This window comes from Paralichthys olivaceus, chromosome 11 (genome assembly GCF_024713975.1).
Source record: "Paralichthys olivaceus isolate ysfri-2021 chromosome 11, ASM2471397v2, whole genome shotgun sequence".
NCBI lineage: Eukaryota > Metazoa > Chordata > Actinopteri > Pleuronectiformes > Paralichthyidae > Paralichthys > Paralichthys olivaceus.
This window is the reverse complement of record NC_091103.1, coordinates 16297453-16319276: the sequence shown is the minus strand read 5'-3', so window position 1 is coordinate 16319276 and position 21824 is coordinate 16297453. Positions and strand designations below refer to the sequence as shown.

The 21824-nt window shown below is 42.9% G+C and overlaps 1 protein-coding gene across 1 annotated transcript in view; it reads left to right on the top strand.

The window, feature by feature from the left end:
• npas1 (neuronal PAS domain protein 1) overlaps positions 1–21824 on the top strand; it is a 64586-nt gene that overhangs the window by 27543 nt on the left and 15219 nt on the right. The window contains exons 4-6 of the mRNA XM_069534486.1: positions 7472–7639; positions 9083–9321; positions 20979–21046. Of these exons, the coding sequence (XP_069390587.1) occupies positions 7545–7639; positions 9083–9321; positions 20979–21046 (402 nt within the window). The 5' untranslated portion in view covers positions 7472–7544. The remainder of the gene's footprint in view (positions 1–7471; positions 7640–9082; positions 9322–20978; positions 21047–21824) is intronic.

Below are 21824 nucleotides of genomic sequence, written 5' to 3'. Positions count from 1 at the left end.
CTGTTAGTTACTAAATGCCAGAGTTAGTATTTCTCGAAGTATTTCTACTTTACTGTCCTAAGTTTGCACAGCAACGCTGACAGGACACGGGGTCAGACCGTGTCATCGCATGTGCATGGTACAGTTTATACCCCGGCCCTCTGAGCCAATAAGCCTTCTCCATCCGTTTCACTTCTCGCATGTGCAGGATGCTTTGGTCGTGACCTGCCTTCAGGCCTTTTTTATTAGACCCAGACGCAAGTTTCTCCTTTGGATTTAAGGAGCTGCGGCTCATGCCAACACGAACAGCAACTGTGTGACAGACCCTGATTTTTTTTTACAAAAGTAAAAACGAAATGTTGGCAAGAAACCGTCACGTTCAAAGGCTGCACACAACACGAAGGCAGAGGAAGGAAGTTTAATTAAAGGTAGTTGGATCTCATGAGCGTCACTATGTGCTCGTTTGTGTTATTGCTAAATTCTTTAGTGCTTAAGTAGTGATCACGCTATTAAGTAGACTTCTTAAATTCAGAAAAAAGTCACCTAACATACCAAAAAAGAAAAGTTCACTGACTTATGTAAATATTGTTTAATTTCTGATTTGATCCTGGTTGGTCGACAGCAGCAGTCACTTTACGTGACTCATTCTACTCAAGTTCTCATGTAGACGCAGACCTCACCTCTCCTTCCCTTCTTCTTCCTCTCTTGATATTTTTGTCTCTCTCTGTTGCTCTTTTACACACACACACACACGCACACACACACACACACACACACACACACTAAGGTGGTCAGTGTCTGCTGTTGACAGACAGCCGCTCACACACTCCTTGCTCTCACCATGCATGTGTGTGTGTGTGTGTGTGTGTGTGTGAGAGGAGCGTTGACAGACAGTGTGTGGGTCTGTGACAGAGGGTGTCAGCGTGGTGTCAGGGAGATGTGTTTAGTGTCACACTCTGCTGACCTGATCTCCGGTCGGACTGTCCACTCCGGCCCCGCTGTGGCTCCTTACATAACCCCCTGCTGTCATTCACACACCGGCCTGAAGGGATCCGCCAGCCTGTGCATGCACACACACACACACACGCACACTCAGTCACTCACTCTCACACAACAAGGAGTTTGTCGGTGACGTGCACTCAATGTATATGCTTCCACTTTCTGCAAATCTCCCTCACAATCACTTTACCATGTCTTTTCTTTTCTCTCATTTCTGCTGTGACATAAAGCAGAACTAATGATTAATATATTTGGAATAATAAGAAAAAATAAACTCTTGGCCCAGTGTGTGTGAATACAGTATGAGGCCAGCGAGTATCCTCGTTTCCCCCAGTGTGCTGAGAGACACCTACACAACTTTTGTAACTTTTATCAAGAGTTTGACTCCGCTCTGAACTCTGACATTTGGACCATGCTAATTGATGTGTCTGTATTAACATGCGGACGTCTCTGTGCTGGCGTGTGGAACGAGCGTGTGCTTTTCAAGTCCCGGCATCCAGTGCGCAGACTGGTGTGTGTGTGTTGGAGGGAGTGTGTGACCCTGTGTGCTGTTCTTTTGGCCTGTGGTTATTTGGAGGTCAGTGCTGATGTGGTCTCTGCCTGCAGGAGTGGATTTACTGTCTTCAGCCTTATACAGAGAGCTGCATCCACTTAGCCGAATCTTCCGCAGTCAGAGGACAGAACTTTCTGTCTCCATTCCACCTTTTCTGTCTCTTGACCAATAACTTTACCACATTTTGGGAAAACTAAATAAGAAACACTATATATATGACTATTATAACTATTCTGCTAACACGTGAGCACATAAGCATTCCTGTTGTGAAAAAGAGTTTCCTTTTTTTCTTCATTGACGTTCCCGTAAGTCCTACTTTCCACCTTAAGCCTTGCCTTACAAAGAGGTCGAGGTGTTTAACCTCCGAATAGATTGCAGCTATTATTTTGACTTGGCCTATTTTATTGGAGCAGGGTTTCCTTTTTCTTGTAAGCAGAGATTTAAGGGTCAGGGACGGTTTTATTTTTGCTATTTTGGTTCAAAAAGTGATCTTTACTTTCCAATGTGTTGCACTTGTACCTTCTCATTTTCTCTGATTAGATATTTCAATCAATTCTAATTGAAGTTGAAATACACTATCACCCTATTGATTCTGTCAGCTTTATGCCCAAACCATTTAAACTCAGCCCCAGAATTTACTTTTTGAAATGGGGTTAGATGAGTTAAGATGGTAATAGTGAAAAGTATAATAATTCAATTGTGTATTTTTTATATCACAATTTGTTTACATCATTTTGGATATTCTGTCTCTTTAATAAAAATGAAGATGAAGTCACGATAAATAAGTTATGCTCTTTACAGAAAATGCAATCTTTTGCAATAAAGTCCTGCATCTACAAGTTATTAAACTTTTTTATTCACTTTAAATACTTAGCAAGACGTGAAAAAACACTTTGAGAAAAATCACTGGACACCAATCTTTAGAAAAATAGGTAATTCACCTTGTAAACATTGTAAATAAATGAGGTTCTGTGCAATGGCTTTCACATTTAAAACAGCGCAGGTGAAGTTTCTATTGTGGATGTATTCAGGCTGAGGCAGACGATAATTATGACAGGCATGGATTGGATTCTGCGTAGCTTCACGCCCGTGAGGAGTGGACATCAAAGCGTGCTCACCAAAGCTCTCTGTAATAAAAGAGGAGGAAAAAGATATTGATTACCTAGGGTGAACATTAGCAAATCTCTTTCTCTCTCCTTTTTTACCCAACCACGTCTTTATCCGTCCATCATTTTGCTCCCTCCTCCCCCTACTGTCTGATTTGCCTCCCTCCGCCTCTATGCTTTCTCCATCCCCCATCCGGTCTCTGTCAACCGCCCTCTCCCCCTCTCTAATAATTTATTTATCGCCAATCTCTTTATTCTGTATTCTTCCAGTTTAGGGACGGTCCGCACTGACTGCACGCTGCTGGATCACTCAAACAAGCTGTTATCATCTTTCCGTTACGCTGTCTCCAAACCCTCCTCATCATCACGGAGATACCTGGGGGCGGGTGGGGTCACTCTGGTCCAATCTAACACTGTATTGATTCCATTAGATAATTAATGACCCAGGCAGGGGCCAGGGTGGAGCGAAGAGGGGGTTCGGAGAGATGGGGGGTGTTGAGGATGATGGGAGAGGCATGGACGAGGGCGGGGGCTGACGCTAAGGCCCTTGAGAGTTGGAGAGAACCTTGGGTTGGGAATGATCCAGAGTCGTCAAGGTCAACCGCAGCCAGCGCTCTGATACGGAAGCAGAATGCCGAGCGAGTCAGACTGTGGAATACTGAGCGAGAGGAGGCAGAGAGATCTTCATGTCCAGCAGCTGTCGATTGATCAGCGGCTGAAAAATTGTACATTAAAAAGTCTTTTGACTTCCAAATCCTGAGGTCCAACCCGGGCCGTAATGCATGATAAGTAGTTTTCAGCCCTCCAACCAGAATACCAAACTTCATCTCCCTGGATGCTCCAGACACTCATTTACAACTACTCAACAACATGAAAGGCGAGATAGAAAACTAGCTACATCAAATATTCTGTCCATGTTATTACCAACCATGTTTTCTACATCTTCCATGATATTGAACTGTCTCTGTTCTGATAAAATTTTATTCACAGGAATATCTCAGATCGCTGTACGTGTACTCCACTTTTACCTCTGGTTGGTAATGGTTAAAGATGGATGAGGGAGAAAGAGGGAGAGGCTTCTGCAAACTCTCATTAACAAGAGTTTATTAAGTAAAACCAGTACTTCCAGTAAATCCTGGAAATTACCAATTGATGCTAAACTCATAGTAGTTTGTGGACATTTTTTTTCCTCCCTAGAACTTAAATATGAAAACGTTGTAAATATCTCAAATTGCTAATAACATTAGTCCTACAGGACTTGTGCATTGGTCATGTATGTAACGCAAATACTGGGGAAAAGATGTAGTGTTACAAATTGCAGCTCGCATGTTGCAAACTTGGCGAAACAGGCTCCTGAGACGTTGCGATCACAGTTTACGCATCTTTATCCCTCGGCTACCAGGATACCCCCTAAAATGTCAGAGCACAAAAACTGCCTTGTAATTTTTTTAGTTTATCAAATGCACATGAGGGAAACCTGGGAAAGGTTTTTCTACATGCAGGGTCATATATCTTTGTCAGATTTGCAGTCCTTTAGAGGACATCAAAAAAATCATAAAAACCTTCAGACCCAGGGCCGTTCTCTTTTTCTTGTAAACTGTGCATCGCTAGGCTCAATCCTCCTCTTCACCTTTGCACGATCACAGCGTGCACGTCGTCTCCAGTGGGCTATGAGGGCTCCTCTGCCTCCACCTCCACATTCACAGTCTTGGCCAGGCTCCGTATTGGGCCCTAGGGGCTGGGGAGATGAGGCATAAAACAACCATGTCTCTACCTAGGGGAGGTGGTGGCATGGCAGCGGGGCTATTGTCTGTCTGCGTGCTCTTTGACTTAAATGTGTTCATTTGCCTGATGCCCCTGACTCCCCGAGGGGAGGGGTGGCTCGGGAGAGGAGGGGCATGCTAACGAACCTCTGACAGCTGGAGGCCCTAATTAAATGTCCCTGCTGAAAATAAACAGAGCGGGAGCCAAGCGAGCAGCCAGAGAGGAACGCGCGGCAAACAGCGGCTGTGAACGCTCGCCGCAGTGCCCTCCTCTGTGCTGATGTTGAGACTGTGCCAAGAGAGCACGACTCTATAGGGTAGGGGTCCCAACACACACTCGTGTACACACAAATACGCCACACTTATGAATATGTAGCACTGCAGCAACACATCGTCAACACCTGCGGTCACACTTGATGCAGGTTGATCTCTATGGCCGTGGGCGCACTATATTTTTAGTCTCTCAGAAGTCGCACTTTCCTTTTCCATGTTTTATTAAGTCGACTGGGTTCCATTGATGGGACCGTGTCACACTCTCTGTCTCCATGACACCTCTGACATTCAGCCTGTTGTGCTGCTAGCTAGCCCGAGCATTAGCAGTCCAAGTGGCAGGGTCCATTTGGGTGAGTGCATTAATGGGCCGCTCCAACCTGCGACAAGGTTATGAGGCTGATTGAATAATTACTGTGGAGGCCCCTGTCCATTATGCCCCGGTGTCTGTCCAGATAGAGGGAGACGCAGAGAGAGATGGAGAGATACGTGGAGACGGAAAGATGGGAGGGGGAGATTAGATAAGCGCAGATAGGGTCAATTAAGAGATAAACATACAGATATGAGATGGGGGAGAAAAAGGCGGGCATGTGCGTTTGTGCGGCAGGTGAAAATTTGTGTCTCCTTTTGATCGCTCCGTCCTTGTGCACAGTCTAATTTGGCATGTAGTGCATTTATCCAGGTGAGCGAGGAGAGGTGACGGAGGTGGAAGTTGTTAGACAGAGGTGCTCTGCTCTGTGCTCGACCCCTTCTCCTCTTTACCAGAGTCTCTGAAAGAAGGACTGTCAGGCCGATTGGCAGAGATCTAGGTTTTCATATAGGACAAAATATTCTGTCAACATAAGGCGGATGTTTTTTGAATGGATATTTTCCCAACATCCACTTATCACACAATACAAAATATCTTTATGCAGACGAGAACACAAAAGCGACTACAAAGGCTCAAACAAGTATGCCGGGCCAGTAGGTGGCGATAAAGTCCAAATCAACGATCTGTCAAATACCAGAGAAGAACTCTGCAGTCGAGAACATCGATAAATTGTTCTGCCAGTGAAGCAGATGTGTGTGAATGTGGTGCAGTGACGCTAAACTTAGTTGGAAACTTTAAATTAGGCATAGCGGTGCTAACCAGTCCAAACATGTATGTAGCCGCCATTGTTTTTGTTGTTTCTAAGTATCCCGAGGAAAGGTGAAAAATGGGGCTGGCAAATTTACACGATATAGCAAATTGGCAGGTTGATTATTTTCTTACTGACTTCTGAATCCCATGTTATAAATAACTCTGGTTTCAAATGCTCAAGCTGGCAGCGTTAGTGTTCGGAGTCATTGCTGGATAGTGGAAGGAAGTGGAGACACGTTGTCCATCTTTATTAAAGTCTGTGGTTCAGCCTGGTTGAAGGAGAAAGTAAATATTCAATGTATCGGCATACTTTGTGTCTACCGATCCTAGGACACTTTAAACAAAAGAAAACATTTTTTAATTTGCATTTTGCTTAAGTGTTTCTGCCTGAATCCAGAATAAAACTACTAAAGCTATGTGGATGACCTGTTCTCCCCTTTCAACAACTGTTCTCTTTTTCCCTCATCGACTCTGCCGACTTTTGAAACTGGTCCAAGATGTTTTCATGCCATAATGTTGCTGAATGTTTCATTCAATTAATGATTCAGCTGTTTTAGCCTTGGATTTATGAAATGATATCTGCCAATCCTGCCCAGCCTCTGCCGACCCCTCTTAGCCAAGGTCAGCATAACCATGCTCAAACTGGAGACATTATCCATTTCTACTGGCCCGCTGCAAAGCTCCACTGACTTGATTGTGCTGACCCAGCCGGGCCAAAGAGAGAGACAGTTAGAGAGTGAGCAGCAGTAAGAGAGAGGGAGAGAGGGCATCTCAGGCCCAAGGGCATGACACCGTGGTGCTCGGGGCCACACTAGCCCTTTAAATGTCAACACAGCACAGAGGGGAGGAGGAAGTGGAGGAGGGTGGGAATCGGGTGAGGAGCGGGACGCGGGTCGAGGACAGGGACAAATATTGGCAACTTCCTCTACGGGAGGGAGGCGATCGAGAGGAGCAGAAGGTGGAGAAAACACAAGAGAACAGACGGTGGACGACATGGTGTGTCTCATCCTTAGAGACGATTATGACTTCAGAGGACACTCTGTGTTTTGTCTCATGTCTTTAGCTCTGAGATCATTCCCTGAACTTTGTATGCAGAAATACAGTAGCCAATCACTTTTTATCAACTTCATCTTTCTTTCTGTCCCTTTTTTTTCTGTTTCTTTTTCTGTCTCCTTATTTTTGTCTTACTTGATGAAGTAAGAAATTCTAAGATGGGTTTTCATTTAATTAAAATTGTATATTGTAAAGCTGTCAGCAAGATTCCGCAAAAAAAAAGATGTTGATCGGGATCAGGATATTTTCTTTCTGTTGCGAGATAGGGTGTATTTTCATTGATTTCTCTGAATATCTTGATGAGAAAATCAGGCACATTCAGGGAATTGATATCTATGAGTGTGAAGTCTGGATCTAGTGAATGTCAATGTGGTTTCACAGGGGAACTGTTGGCATAGATAGCACCCTATCCATTATAGTTTTACTTTATTGGAAGAAACTTTTCAAGCTCAATCTAGGCCTATGAATTATTTTGTTAAGAAGCTGATTGTTCAATAAATCATGATTTTAGCTAATTAAAGAATTGCAGTCTCATTCCTACTGTTAAAGCTATTTATTGGTCAATGAAACAAACTTACATGACTTTTTTCTCTTTTTGCTCCTCTGATTCTTCGTCGTGGGTCTCCAGGTCTGAGTCTGTCACATCCTCAGCCAATCAGAGCCTTCGTTAACGGCAGCGTCGGCACGTGATTGGGAGAAGGATGGCGACTATGCCATTCGTCAGCGAAGGGAAGTGTGTGAGCGTGGAGTGGGATTTTCTACAAGGACTGCTGGCCAAGCCTCCCACCCTGCCCTGGTGAGACACAGGACCTGACACACATGCACACACGCAGGTTGATACTGTATAAGCCTTCATGCATGCCCATGAATTAATCGCTGCCAGATGAAATCCATGCATTCACAGACGTGCACACACACTGACAGCCAGGAGAAGAATTTCCCATCAATGAAACAATGGAGAAGGTGCTACATGTAACCGGTTTTGTGGCTCACCTGCCAATCCTGTCAGAGCTGTGAATCCCCTCCCTTTACTGGGAGATTAACTAAATTTGGCTGGAATTATTAATGGCCAGTCATTTACAGGCGGATATAAAAACTAAGCAGAATCAATGTGTGTGTATTGATTGTTCTCGGTGGCTGGGGTCGAGGCAGTATAATAATGAGATGTTTCAGAGGCTGGCAGTGTTGTGAGACCGCAACACATATTCGCACACATATATATACACACAGACACACACAGACACACACAAAGCCAGAAAAACACTCTGTTTTCCCTTATTAGAGAACAGCAGTGTGATCGCAGCTACGAAACTGATTAAGATCTAAACATGTAAACACGCCGTGCCGTGCTTTTCTTTGTTGTTTTCTTACTTTCGTTCACACACACACACAAACACACACAGACTCTACATGTGGTCTTTCTTTGAATGAGAATCAACAACACAGACATGAGGGAGAGAGGCCAGTTCTTCTTTCTCCTCTCCGCTCTCATTCTCACTCACATACACATGCACACACACTTTATTGCAGCGCGGCACCGACACAAATTGTGAAGTGGCTGTGACAACATAATTCCACCACTCAGGCCTCATTGAGGAGAGTCAATACCCAATCAGAGAGACAGGCTACCTGAGCCCCGGCCCCCCTCTGTCACTCTGGCCCTCCCTCTCCTATTGATCCCTCAATCATGGCTTCAGCTCACTAGCCCAGGACCAGATGAGAGAGAGAGGGAGGGAGAGGGGAAGAACAAGGGGCTTGGAGAGAGGGAAAATGGAGTTTTGTGTGTGTTTTTGTGTGTGTACATTCACATATAGATTTTAGAGCAAATGGCATTATTAGGACTCTTTTCTGCCAGATAGAAGGAGGGCGTCTGTCTGTAATTACCAGGCCAATCTGCAAGAGATGGATAGGAATGGAGATTGTTTCACTTGAATTGCAGCAGCAATTCAATCATATGTATTTATGAAATGAGTTTTCTAGATTGATGCCCTGGTCATTTATACAAAGCATGAATCAATCAACAGGTGTTCAGTAAGTGGCCATTATGTGATCCCCCTTACCAGTGTCTTCCATCCATACACACAGTGCTGATTCAGACTATTTTCTCTGCCCTTTTGTTCATTTTTCTCCTTCCCTCATTTATATATTTCTTCCATTTTTATTTTTTTATCTCTTCCCTTTTATGCCACTCTCCCCCATGTCCTGTCCCCCGTTAATACACCCCACCTCCCACCCTCAGTCTGCAGAACCTGCGCAAAGAGAAGTCTCGCAATGCGGCGCGGTCACGGCGGGGGAAGGAGAATTTTGAGTTCTTTGAGCTGGCCAAGATGTTGCCTCTGCCCGGTGCCATCACCAGCCAGCTGGACAAAGCCTCGGTCATCCGGCTGACCATCAGCTACCTGCACATGCGCACCTTTGCCAGTCAGGGGGACCCACCCTGGAGTCCTCTAAGGGAGGGTGACAGCAACTGCAGCAAAGGTGAGGTAAAGGGAAACATCTTTAAAAGAAAGAACAAACTAAATTGGCTCACTTGGGTTCAGTGTGAATGAAGGTATTTGTCCATCTCATTTGTAAAACTGATTTGTACCATATTGAAAAACTATTCAGACAAAAAATTAAGCAAACTTTAACCTCAGTTTATTTGCACAAATTTGACTGTTTTGTGTAATCTCCCAAAAAGCCAATCTAGATGCACCAACGACGTCTGTGGGTGCGTGTCTGTGTTTTTGTGTTCAGCTCAACATCAGACTGCTTTTAAAACACTGTCTCTTTCTCTTTTCTGCTCTCGTCTCTGTTTGTTTATAAAGCAAATTCATAAAAAGAATTGTGATTCGTGCAACGTTCTCCCTCAAGTTGAAACATTGTCAGCTTATGTGGATTTGTCTTTGAGTCAGTCAGTGAATTTGCATCTTTCCATTGACTTTATGAATTAAGGAACATCTATAAATTGTTCTGCCACGTCTCTGAACACAATTGGTTGAAACAATGACATTGATACTCATGTCCCTGCACTTTGTCTGAGGATGTAAGTAAACTGAGGGGTTGACACTTTTCATTTATACTATGGGTTGAGTGCAGTTGACTTTAGACTTTAATATATTTACATTTGATTGATTTAAGTCCATGAAAAGAACCATTCTGCACTTTTCTCACCACTTTTTCATTCTTGGCAACATGGAGAGGTCTGCAAACAGCATTTATTTGAATTAAATTTACATGACAATCCCAGTAATGAAAACATTTTGGGCCTTTAGCTGCTGTCTGTTCAAACTTATGTGGATGAGACTCATGAGCATAATATTTTCAGAATCTTGGCTACAGTCCGGGTTGGATGTATATGTAATTGTTTAAACCTTTCATCGAGTTGTCTTGAACATAGTCTATTGAGTTTAAATTTGTGAACAACTGAAATAAAACAAACAACTGGAGTGTGCAAGTATGCAGACTTAAATTAAACATGGCTGTGATGGATCATTTCTCCGCTGATGATTCCTGCAGCTCGGGCCTATAAGAAAATTACACAGCAGAGATAAATATGCTGATGTGTGTTGCCAATGGACACAAACCGCGTTTCAAAACACGTTTCAACTCGCATCTCTCTTTCAGTCAAAAGCAATCCTCAGCAGTCTGATCTACCCACTTACTCCCGCCCACAGAGACGCCCCACGCCACAAAATATTCAGTTCAGACCAGGACAATTATCTGCTCCTCTATTAGCAACCGCAATTACGGCTGCTGTGTATGTGAGCGTGCTGCACAAACCTGTAAACATACATGTGCACAGAATCATACAAAGATTTTCCATAGGCCTTGTGTGTTTGTGTGTGTGTGTGTGTGAGTGTGAGTGTGTGAAAGAGATGATATAGAAAGAGGGAGGAAACTATTGGTGTGATTTGTAATTACAGAAATTAACTATATAACGAGGACAGTGTAATTATACAGCCTGTCTAATTGCTACTATTACTGAGGGGAAATGATGCAGCTACAGTACCATTAGAGGTGTGTGTTTGTGTGTGTGTGTGTGTGTGTGTGTGTGTGTGTGTGTGTGTGTGTTTCCATGGCCGTTCTTTCCTAATTCGAGTGTAAGCAAATGTAAAATGCATGTTTGTGTGTGTAAAGTGTGTGATTTGCGATTTAGAGAGCATAGTTCCGCCAAATTGTTCACACACACACACACACACACACTCATAGACACACACCCTTTATTTTGCCTGATTCCCTTTTCACCCATGAATTGAAAATTGGTGGAAATGTCAAAAAACATCTAACATTGTAAAAATATGATTTAAAAAAAGTTAACATTGTCTGGATCTGCACCAAAGTTTAATGGGTTCTTTCTTGACCCGTGTCCAATCCTTCAACCAAGTTTCATGGAAATCCGCTCTGTATGTAACAACATTTACTGGGTTTGGAAACTGGGCTACTGGGCTTGAGTTTGTAAGTGGAGGTATTTACCAGACATTCTCTAATGAAAACATGTGGTTTTGGTATTGCATTGTGGGAAATGTAGGTTTAATTGTTTTTGAGCTGAACTCACAGTGACTCTAAAGAATATTTACACCTCATCTGGTGCTATTCTGACCATTGTTTTTCTTTCTTTTTATGCCAAGCCTTTTCATGCATTAGTGTTTTAAAGTGTCCTCACACAAGATTCCATCTACCAGTTCTGCCTAAATAGTCTCAAAATGAGCAAAGCTATGATCAAAGAATGGCTACATTGAAGTCGTCTCCCGGTTCTGTGCTGAATAGCTGAATATTAATGTAAGCAGGGTTTGGGCATAAGTGTATTCATACTTGTGAAGGGCAAAAATATAGTTCATCCAGAAAAAGTTAAAACATACTGATGTTTGTGTGGATTGTTGTTGAGACCGGTGCCACAATTAACAGGAAGAGTCTGAAGATACTTAAGCTAAATGGAATTCAGCCATTACTATTTTTCAATTAAATTTTATTTATATAATCTGAAGGCACTGTACATAGTAAGGTAGAGACCTTACAATATTATAGAGAATCTGTGACTGTGGAGAGAAAATGACTCTTAACCTCGAGCAGAACTGGGCTGTGTCCGAAATCACTCACTCATTCCCTAACCCTTACTTCACTATAGAGTGACTTCTATGTAGAGGACTATATAGTGAGCTCACCAGCAAAATAAAAAATTGCTTTCCTACACTACTTGGCGCAATTTCCCTGCGCCAATTATCACGTCATTGTCGCAGGATCATGACATACAACAACAACGTTGGTCAGTGGAAAATCCCACAATCAATTTATTTAGTTTTAATACTTTTCGGTAAAAAACATGTTGAATGAGCATTTTTAAATGTAGAAGAAAACTTGTTTGCCTCAGTTTGTGTTTTAAATACATTTGTGTGACAGGTCGGGCTGTTCCTGCCGCCTTTAGTTTCTCCGCCCAGAGTGCAATGCATTATGGTATATATTGCTCATTTAGTGACCATCGGTTGTACACTACTTTTGTATGGGAGTCCATCTCCCTTGACTGGTGGAGGTGAGAGGAGAGGCGAGGGGAAAGTGGGGAGCGAAGAGAGAGAGGCAGAGAGAAGAGAGAGACCAGGAAGTGTTGGTTAACCGTCATATTTAAGGCAGACAGGTTGTTTTTATGAAATCAATATAATACTGTGATACTTATAGATGTAATGATGTTATTAATGATAGCAGCACCTGTAATGATAATCTTGATGTTGATAGTAAATAATAGCGCAATCATAATAATATCAATTACAATAATATTAATAGCAGATTAATGACAGACCTGGATCCTGCAGCTCTGGAGTCACAATTTTGATGTCATTTTTATAAGGACCGTATGACAATTAGCACTCTACAAGTTCATACTGTAAGTAAATACTGTACATAGTAAGTGATGTGAGACACTGCATCTCATGAATCTGCCAGTTCTACTTTTTGATAGTTTTCATTGTTCGATGTCACATACTCTTGTTGGTCCTCAGAAATGTTTTCACCATGCATCGCTGGACAATCTAAATGTCTCAGTGATATACTGTACATACAGCAGCGTGCTCACACACGGCCGCGGCCTTGACTGCCTTCTGCGCATTGTGAATTGTTTTGCTTCGGTGTTCCAGTCTTTTCCTTGGTCTTGATGGAAAATACCTGTTCTGTAGGGAAGTAGGTGTGCTGCTGTCCTGTGAATGAACTGGAAGTGGGGTAAAAAGACGAATGCGAGGTACGCTGCTCACAGTAAAATGAGAAGCACTGTGGACCATAACTGTAAATATATAGAACTCTGCTGCCGCGAAGGTCACGGAAAATTGTGAGGCATTAGACGAACACAATGAATCGCAGCACGTGCCAGGTGTGGACGGTGTTACAGTCTAAATTATCTTCAGCATTTCCTCGCCGAGGTCGGGATCTGATGTGTGCGTATTTTATTAAATGTTTGGAGATTTTTACAAGCAGGTCACACAGTCGCAGCGGGGCCGAGGCTGAAAATGCGATGCTAATTTGGACATCAGTTTGAACAAGTCTACCCACAATGCATTGGCAGGGTTTTAAGTGTGATGCATGACTTTAATTCCGTTAGTGGAATGTGGTCAGAGATCCAGCTGAAAGGGAGAGGAGGATGGAGAGGAGGGGAAGGGACTAATGTAGAAGGAATAAAGGAAGAAAAAGAGGGGAGGAAGGAGAGGAGCGTGGATGGAGGAGGGTGGGGGGAGGTTACATTCCTCCACACTCCCTCTGGTCCAAGGGTTTTTTGGATGAGCGAGGGACAGCAGAGAGAGGGGAAGGAAGGTGGAGGGTGGAGGAGAGGGATGGAGCGTAGGGGAGGGGCCGGTGTGGCTTTTGTCTGCTTCCCACGTTTCAAAGCCAGTCTTGAAAAATGAATAGACAGAGGAAAATCAATTGCATGACCTTCACAGAGAGAAAGAGAGAGAGAGAGAGAGAGAGAGAGAGATTGAGAAAGTAGGAGAGGGGGGAAAGAAGTAGGAGGAGAGAGAGACAGATTATGGAAGGACGAAAAGGAAAGACTAAAAGAAGGAAAAGTAAAATGACCCACGATGGTCATTCCCATTTGGTGTGTGTGTGCTCGCGCGCCTATTTGCACAGTGCATTCAGGGACTGAACTCTTTTATTTGAAATCATTTATATTTCAAAACCTCAGTATATTGAGTACATTTTGCTTTGAGGGACAGTTTTTTTTCTATTCACTCCCATTTTGTTATATTTTGACCAAATCTGTAATTTTGAATCTTTGGCTCTCACTTCTACGGGTTGTGAGAACATTGTAGTTGCCACAGTGATTACTGACAGTCTGACAGGGTAACAATCACAGTTTAGCCAGATTTACTAAGCTATAATTTGGAGCGAGCAAGTGCAATGTTGTAAATAATCCTTCACTGGACATTAGAACACAACAAAAGTTATATTTTCAGACATGAATTCTTGAAAATGTCTTTAAAATCGGGTCTAAACATTTTCCGGAGTTTGCCATTCACACGACAAATCCAGCAGGTCGGACACATTCGCAAGAACAGAAACATTTATGGAACATTCAGGTAGAGCATGCAGGAGGCAGGACATAATGTATTAATTCCACAGTTTTTTAGTAGGGGTCTGGCAAGAAAAATGTACAGAGTAACATGCAGGCATGTGGTCTGGATTTCAGTACATTTATTTAATAAAATACATTTTTTATAATATATATATTTATATTTTTTATATAAGAGTAACTTTACACAGAGATAAAAGGGATTTCGCTGCTTTCTCGTCACTGCTATTCAGCAGTGCTCTGTACCTCTTATATTACTGATGTTGTGTGTTCATTTTTCCACTGAGTTTGGTTTCAATTAGTTATTTGATGCTATAAAAACAAGTTGAAATGACATGATTGACAGCTGAGACTGTCGATTGGTCAGGCAGGTGTATTGTTGGGAATTTGTATCCGTGGCTCCGTCCCCGATCACTAGTTCACAGAAATATTGTGGATAGTGGTAGGAAGTGGAGATGAGTCATCCATCTATATAGACAGTCTATGGTACTAACATGTACTCATCTACATCCCTGCAGGAAGTTGAAAAAATGTCCAGCCTTTGTTGCTCTTTAAAACTGGTTTAATCATCTGACGCTTGAACTTGAGGCAAGATACAGAGAGGATTTTATATCGTTCTGTGATGGACTACTTATAATTATAATTATCAATTATATTCAATAATACACCATACTTATACAATGTCTAACTCTGAGTATATTGTTATCATACTGGAACTAAACAAGCTTTAGTTATCATATTTATCCACAGTGTAAACTTCACATTTCTACAGTTTGTGAAATTTTCAATCGAGCTGTTCCGTGTTATTATAAAAGAAAACATTTCAAAACAAAATATTTTTGGGTTGCTTGAATTCTACCTCCACAATGTGCAGTGACTGAGCCTTTAGCAGGTGCAGTCGAGCAGCTGGAGACCCCTCAGTCTTCTATGAGGTACAGTACAATGACAAGTCACTGCCAGCAACAGGGCCAGCTGAAGTGTTTTACTGTCTGTGTTAGTGAGGTCAAACACACCTCTCTCCTCCACAGCACTGACATTGACTTTCATTCTGCCTTCACTCGCTCTCACTCTATCTCTCCCTCTTCTTCTTTCTTTCATTGCCACCTCCCTCCTGTCTCCCCCACCTCCCTCTAGCTCTCCCTGCGTCTGCCTCCCCTTTAATTCGCAGCGTTTAAAGCGGCCGGGGCTTTTAAGGGAAGTTAATTGCACTCAAATTATGTTCGACCGCAAAAGTAGTGTGGGAGCGATGGAGGGGAGACAGAGGGAGATGGAGGAGGGATGGAAGGGAAAGGGGGGAGGGATAGATGTCAGCGCGAGAAGATAATTGTGCCAAAGAAGGACGCTGCGATTAGGGTCACTCTCTCTCTGTGACTGTTGAACAGCTGAGACGTCACATGTGGACAGTAGTAAACAAGTTGGCAGGTGATGCGGCGGCTGTCCTGAGACTATGACGGAGCCTAACTTGACGAATAAGAGGACAGAGAGAGGCGCTGAGTCTCAGTCTCACAGTTGTTACACACTAACCGAAAATGGCGATGGCAACGTGTCGACTTAGTTGGTTCCCGCCAAAGAAATACTGCCGTTTAGATTTCTTGTGTGTGCCCCTTCTTTTTTGTGATGTGGAGATTACACCAACGTCTGGCCTGATGACATGTCCCCCTTTTCTCGTCCGCTATTGATAGAGGGTCGTGGTCCCTCCCATTCCGCTACGAAGTCAAAGCTGTTTACATTTAGAGATGCGATCGTTGTTTCATACTCTACTTTTTGACCGTTTTGACTGCACCATCCATGTGTAAACGCACTTACATATACACTCAAAATGCCACGTGTGAGGATGGACGTATGCAAATTAAGACACAGCAATAGAGACGGGGACCCTGAGAGAGAGAAAGGGGTTCACTGCGTCTGTTATCTGTTTGGTTCCCATGGCAACATCTTAACCTGGTTAAAAAGGTTGACACTGTGGGGGAGGAAAGGAAGATTGTGTGTGTGTGAGTGTGTGTCTGCATGAAGGTTGGGAATATTCGGGTATGTTCATGTATGTGCGGCCATTCCTCATGGACTTAAGTGGGACTAAATTATGTATTAGACAGAGGTATAATGAAAATCATTCAAATGAAATTTCTATCTTTTCTTCTGGTGGAGTGCAGGGGAAACCCGGGGAATTGACCTGCGAGTCAGACTATAATTAACGTGTCCGATCGCGCCCCGTCCCATTCTGTCTCCTATTCCCTCAATGAAATTAAACCTCACAGCAGCAAACTCTTGGGAAGCTAATGAAACGGGAGTGTGACAGAAAGGAGCAATCCAAGTACTCATGTGCACACACAGGTCTTCATCTAGGTCTGTACACAGCACATGCCTGTGCACAGACGCAAGAGGGCAAAGGGCGAATGCATATTCACTTCAGCCATTTTAAAGGATAATTCCAATTTATTCCAATTTATTTCTCGGTCTTCTCCACTGTTTTTATGATCCTGTACTCAGTGAAGATTTTTGAATATGGAAGCGACAGGGAATAAGTCATCAGAAAATCAGACAGGTTGTAAACAATCCAGACTATATAATCCACTTTATGTTCAGGTAAATCATTGATAATAATCCTGTTTTGCCAGAGCAGCAGTCTCCAGTACTGGCACATTAGATTTGTACAAGTAACAATTAAGAGGCTAATATGTGCTGCTGCTGAAAAAGATCTCCCCCACCTCCAATATCCTCTGTTTTACAATTGTTAACCTCAAATCAAAGGTATTCTGAAGAGTTTTTCATCACTAGTAGTGCTATGTAGCAATGTTTTTATGAATGGGCAAAGTGTTTTATCATACATGTGCACAGAAATGTACATGTATGTAGGAAATCCCAAAGACTCATTTCACCATTTTCACACCGTTACACTGTTGGTTGTGTTATTCTGCAAAGAAGTTTGTCAAAATATCTGCTTAGTAGGAAACTGATAATGGCTAAACATGAGAGAAAACAATGATGAAATGTATTCATAATGTTGAATTTAAACACAGATACTGTACATTTGACCTTTTCTGTTGAGATTGATGATAACGCAGCACTTAATTTACAATATGCTTTTGCATAGGAATTGTGACTAAAACTTAAAACAATTAAGAATATGTTTTTATTCTGTCAGATGAGGGATTAAAACCAACATCATGGATACAATTGTTTGCTGTTTTAAGTCCAAAAACATTTAGATAATCTGGCTTCGCTGTCAGTTTGTCAACTTCTGTTAAATCTTATTAATACTCTCTCTGGTCCTGACTGACATTGTTGTTTCAATGATGCTGCAGTCAAGACGTTATTATCTCTAACAGGAACAAAGGGTAAAACTATGGAAATGATTATCAATGATTTATTTTCACTCATTTAATTAATTTATAATTAGGTACTATTCTACAGAAGATAAGAACAAAATCATGCAATGTCCACACACATAAAGGTAGGGGTTCAAAGCTCCATCACAGAAGGATCTCTGTTCTTAGGGTGAGATACCAACAACGCCATGAGACTCTCTTTCTTCACATGTGCACAAGTTGTGCATGTGCACAGACACACACCAGTGTTTTGGTTTCCTGGCCGCCCTGTTGTACCCTGGCAGTCTTTAAGAAATGGTCCTCTGTGTATTTGTGCTTGTGTGTGGTGTGTGTGTGAGAGTGTGTGTGTATATGTGTGTGCGCGCGCAGACTCATCCATCAGCCCTCCTGGCCTCATGTCACATCCTTCGCCCCACTGACACTACTCAGCACTACTGATCACCCACCATCACCTTCACTCCTCCAGGGATCTGCAGCATGGAACCCAGAACACACACACACGCTCCCTCCATGTGTTGCTTTTCATTCTTGCAGCATTCCCAAACTAACATCAGTTTTGCGATGTGTGCGCATGTGGATGTGTGTATACTTTCATTCATTCTCATATCATCATGATGGGGGTTGTTTCCTCCAGACTCCCCAGTGATGCAGCTCCATCCCAACCCTATGAGGGACCCTGACAGGCAGGCAGGGAGCAAGATGGGCTCCCCATCCCCCTCCAGGCAGAGACTGGCTAGGCTGAAGGGTCCCAGCACCAGACCCCCTTTCATAGCCCTGAATGGACTTGCCTTATTTATATTCACACTCTGTCACACAGGGGGACCCCAATCTCACAATGCCACTGTGGCTTTGTCCGGCAACTCTGTATTTATGTGTGTTTGCGTTTGTGTGTGTGAGAGAGAGAGAGCGAGAGAGGTTGTGTGTGTGTGAGAGTGAGGGTATTTGTGTTGTTAAATCGTGGGGCATGTTGCAGCTGTGTAGTCTGTACATGAGAATTCATTGCTGTGTGTATTCCTAAAGTGTGTGTGTGTGTGTGTGTGTGTGTGTGTGTTGCTCTAATGGAATGCCTCCCTCTTATATTCACCAAACCCACATCACAGGCAGGCAGCTGGACTGTGTGTGTGTGTCTGCGTGCATGCGTGCGTGTTCCAACCCTCCCTCTGTGTTCAGTTGTAACCCAGAGCAGCGCTTTCATTTTCCTGTCATAACGTGTATTGATTTCCCTCAGCCTTGCAGCAACACACACACTTACAGATATCCGAGGATCCTCTAAGTCACGCACGCAGACTCACACACGCGTACACGTTCATATATTATTGTGCAACCACACACGCACACACTCTGTTTATACACGTACACAGAGTTTGTCTCTGCCGGAGCGAGGACATTGTATTTAGCTGCAGCCCTGTTGGAGTGAGATTAGTGCTCACATATGGTGCACACTTTTCCAATCACACACTCGCAGGTGCACACACTCGCCATCACATACTCTTTTTGACATAAAACAGTAAATACGGCTGATTGCTAAATTAATCTTCCACGTTGCTGCAGCCTGGCATGCCCGCGTTTGCTTTGGAGAAAGTGATCACTCTCGCCTTCCTTAGTGTTTTCTCATTTTCCCCAGACGTACCCTCTCTGCTCCTCTCATACCTATCTTCACCCCCACCCCCCCCACCCTCTAACCACCTCCAACTCTATTTGGATTGTAATTGCCTTGGTAAACAGCACCACTTTGGCACTGAAGCAGCTCTGATAGCTTGTGTTTGGGATGCATTAAGAGTGGTGATGCAGACACCATGAGTGTGTGCGTGTTTGTTTGCGTGTGTAGTGGCAATTGTGAGCGGTGTGTGTCACATGGCACCCGTCCTCATGCTCAGTTGTTTTAGAGACACAACCGCTTTGGTCGATTCTTCTGTTTATCAGACAATGATTGGTTCAACTTTCACGTTTCAGTTAAATTCAGATTTAAAGATGTCACAGAGACGCAGCTTTGTTTCAAACCACTACAAGTCTTATTTACAGATCATTCTGTATAATGGATAATCTTACAATGTTTTGTTAATGTCCAAGTTTATTAAAATAACTTTACAGATCCCTGCAAGTCACTGTAAATGTTCACAAAGTTTCAATACACAGCTTTTTTTTGTGAACTTTATAAATCGTAAATAAAATAAAAATAAAAGTAAATAAAATAAAGTTTACAACCATACAGAACACATGACTTTCCATCCTGTGATTTTAATTTCTTTATTTTATACCATTATAAATGAAAGTATACAAATGAGTCAAACAGGTATTTCTTGTGGCATTTTATGCTTCTGTTAGCGAGCTGAGAATTGACAGATGGCAGAGAATCAGAGGAGAGAGAGATGGAGAACAACAAGCAACAAAATCCACAGTGGGGATTTGAACCAGGCCAAAGATATTTTTACTTTTTACTCACAGAGTCATAGGGGGGAATAAGTGGCTTCTACAAACTGTGTTACTTTGACAGATACGACCTGAAGTTCCTAAAAACGCATAATTTGTAAATGTCACATTTCGAACATGGAAGATATTTTGACATTCAGACATGGACTCCAGAAAATGCCTGGAAAATGGAATCTGAACATTTTGTGGAGTTCGTCTTTCACACATAAAGAACGCAGTAGGAGATTGTCCGGGTCAGATTCGTTCACCATGACAGGAAAATTCAGGCATGGGGTTGCGTCTGGGCAGAGCAGGAAGGAGGCAGGACCTAACGGATAAATTCTGCTGTGGAAATCACGTGTTTTTGTTTGCAGCACATCAACACCGGCTCTGGCCAAAAACTCTGGAATCTCATTGTCTTTTCCGGGTTGATATCCTCATCAGCATCTTTTTCTTATGACACCTCTTTTTCATTTGCAGATATTTGTATTCTCTTTTTTAAATTTTGCATCTGTCATGGATATCTTGTGGTCATATTTACTGGGGGACTGGCAGGGAAAGTTCCAGAAAATGTCAGGGAGCAAGTGACTCGGACATTTGCTTCCTCACATACAGGCCCTCCTTGGAATTTCATGAAAATGTCTGGACCTCAGTGCATGTGTAAAAAAAGTTTAGGAAAACATAAGATTTAAATAATAAAATGAATGATGGCTGAATTCCCTTTTCCAACTCACTGGGACACCTCATTAGAACAGAACCCATTCCAACACCTTTACTGATATTAAAAGTCAGAATGTCTGCTGTTAAAATCTGTTGATGACCTGCATCCTTTCGTGTCTGATGTGTGTTTCTCTTCTCTTTCTCTGCAGTCAGGCGATCGTCCCATTCTCTGGCGACTGACATGTTTGAGCAGCACCTCGGGGCACATCTCCTGCAGGTAGTGACCTCAGCATCCACACCATTCTTTATTTTTATCAATATTAGTGATACCATGTGATACATGTGCTTTATATTATGTATTTTGACCTAATTCATTCATTTGTGTGTGTTTGTGGGGAAAACATCTGCATTTATCAGATTGTCCAGTGAGTTTGGAATGGTTTTTGTAGCTTGAGACGTAGAAACACTTCTGTTTATGAAGCTGGGCCAGAAGTACATTTGTCTTATAAGTGACCGTGTTGTGTTACAATTTGTCGAGTTCTGGATGTGATCACTTCTTGCATCAGTTTTCCTCCCTCAATCTGAGACTTATACTTCCAAACAAACTCCACACATATGGACACACACACACACACACACACACACACACACACACACACACACACACATCACATAGACCACCGATGCTCGGACGATATTGTCGGCTGCCAAAGAATGCCTCCCCTTTTGCACTGACAGATGAATGGAGCCTGAGGGGGGATTCTGGGGCAGGAGGGCTGCAGGGATGACGAAATGCGGGATGTAGAGACAAAGACTGAGAGGAAGTGTGAAGAAGGTAACTCTGCAGATTGTACTTTAGAACAGGAGCAGGCTGAGGGATGGGGGGGAGGGGGGATGGGGGCAGTCAGAGGAGAGAGGGATAAAGAAAAAAGTTGGAGGGATTAAGTAGGAAATGGGAAGGAGACAGTTAGAGACACAAAAAAAAGACGAGGGAATATCGGCTGAGAATTCAGAAGTGAGAGGGGTTTGTGGTAAAACAAAGAAACATTACATAT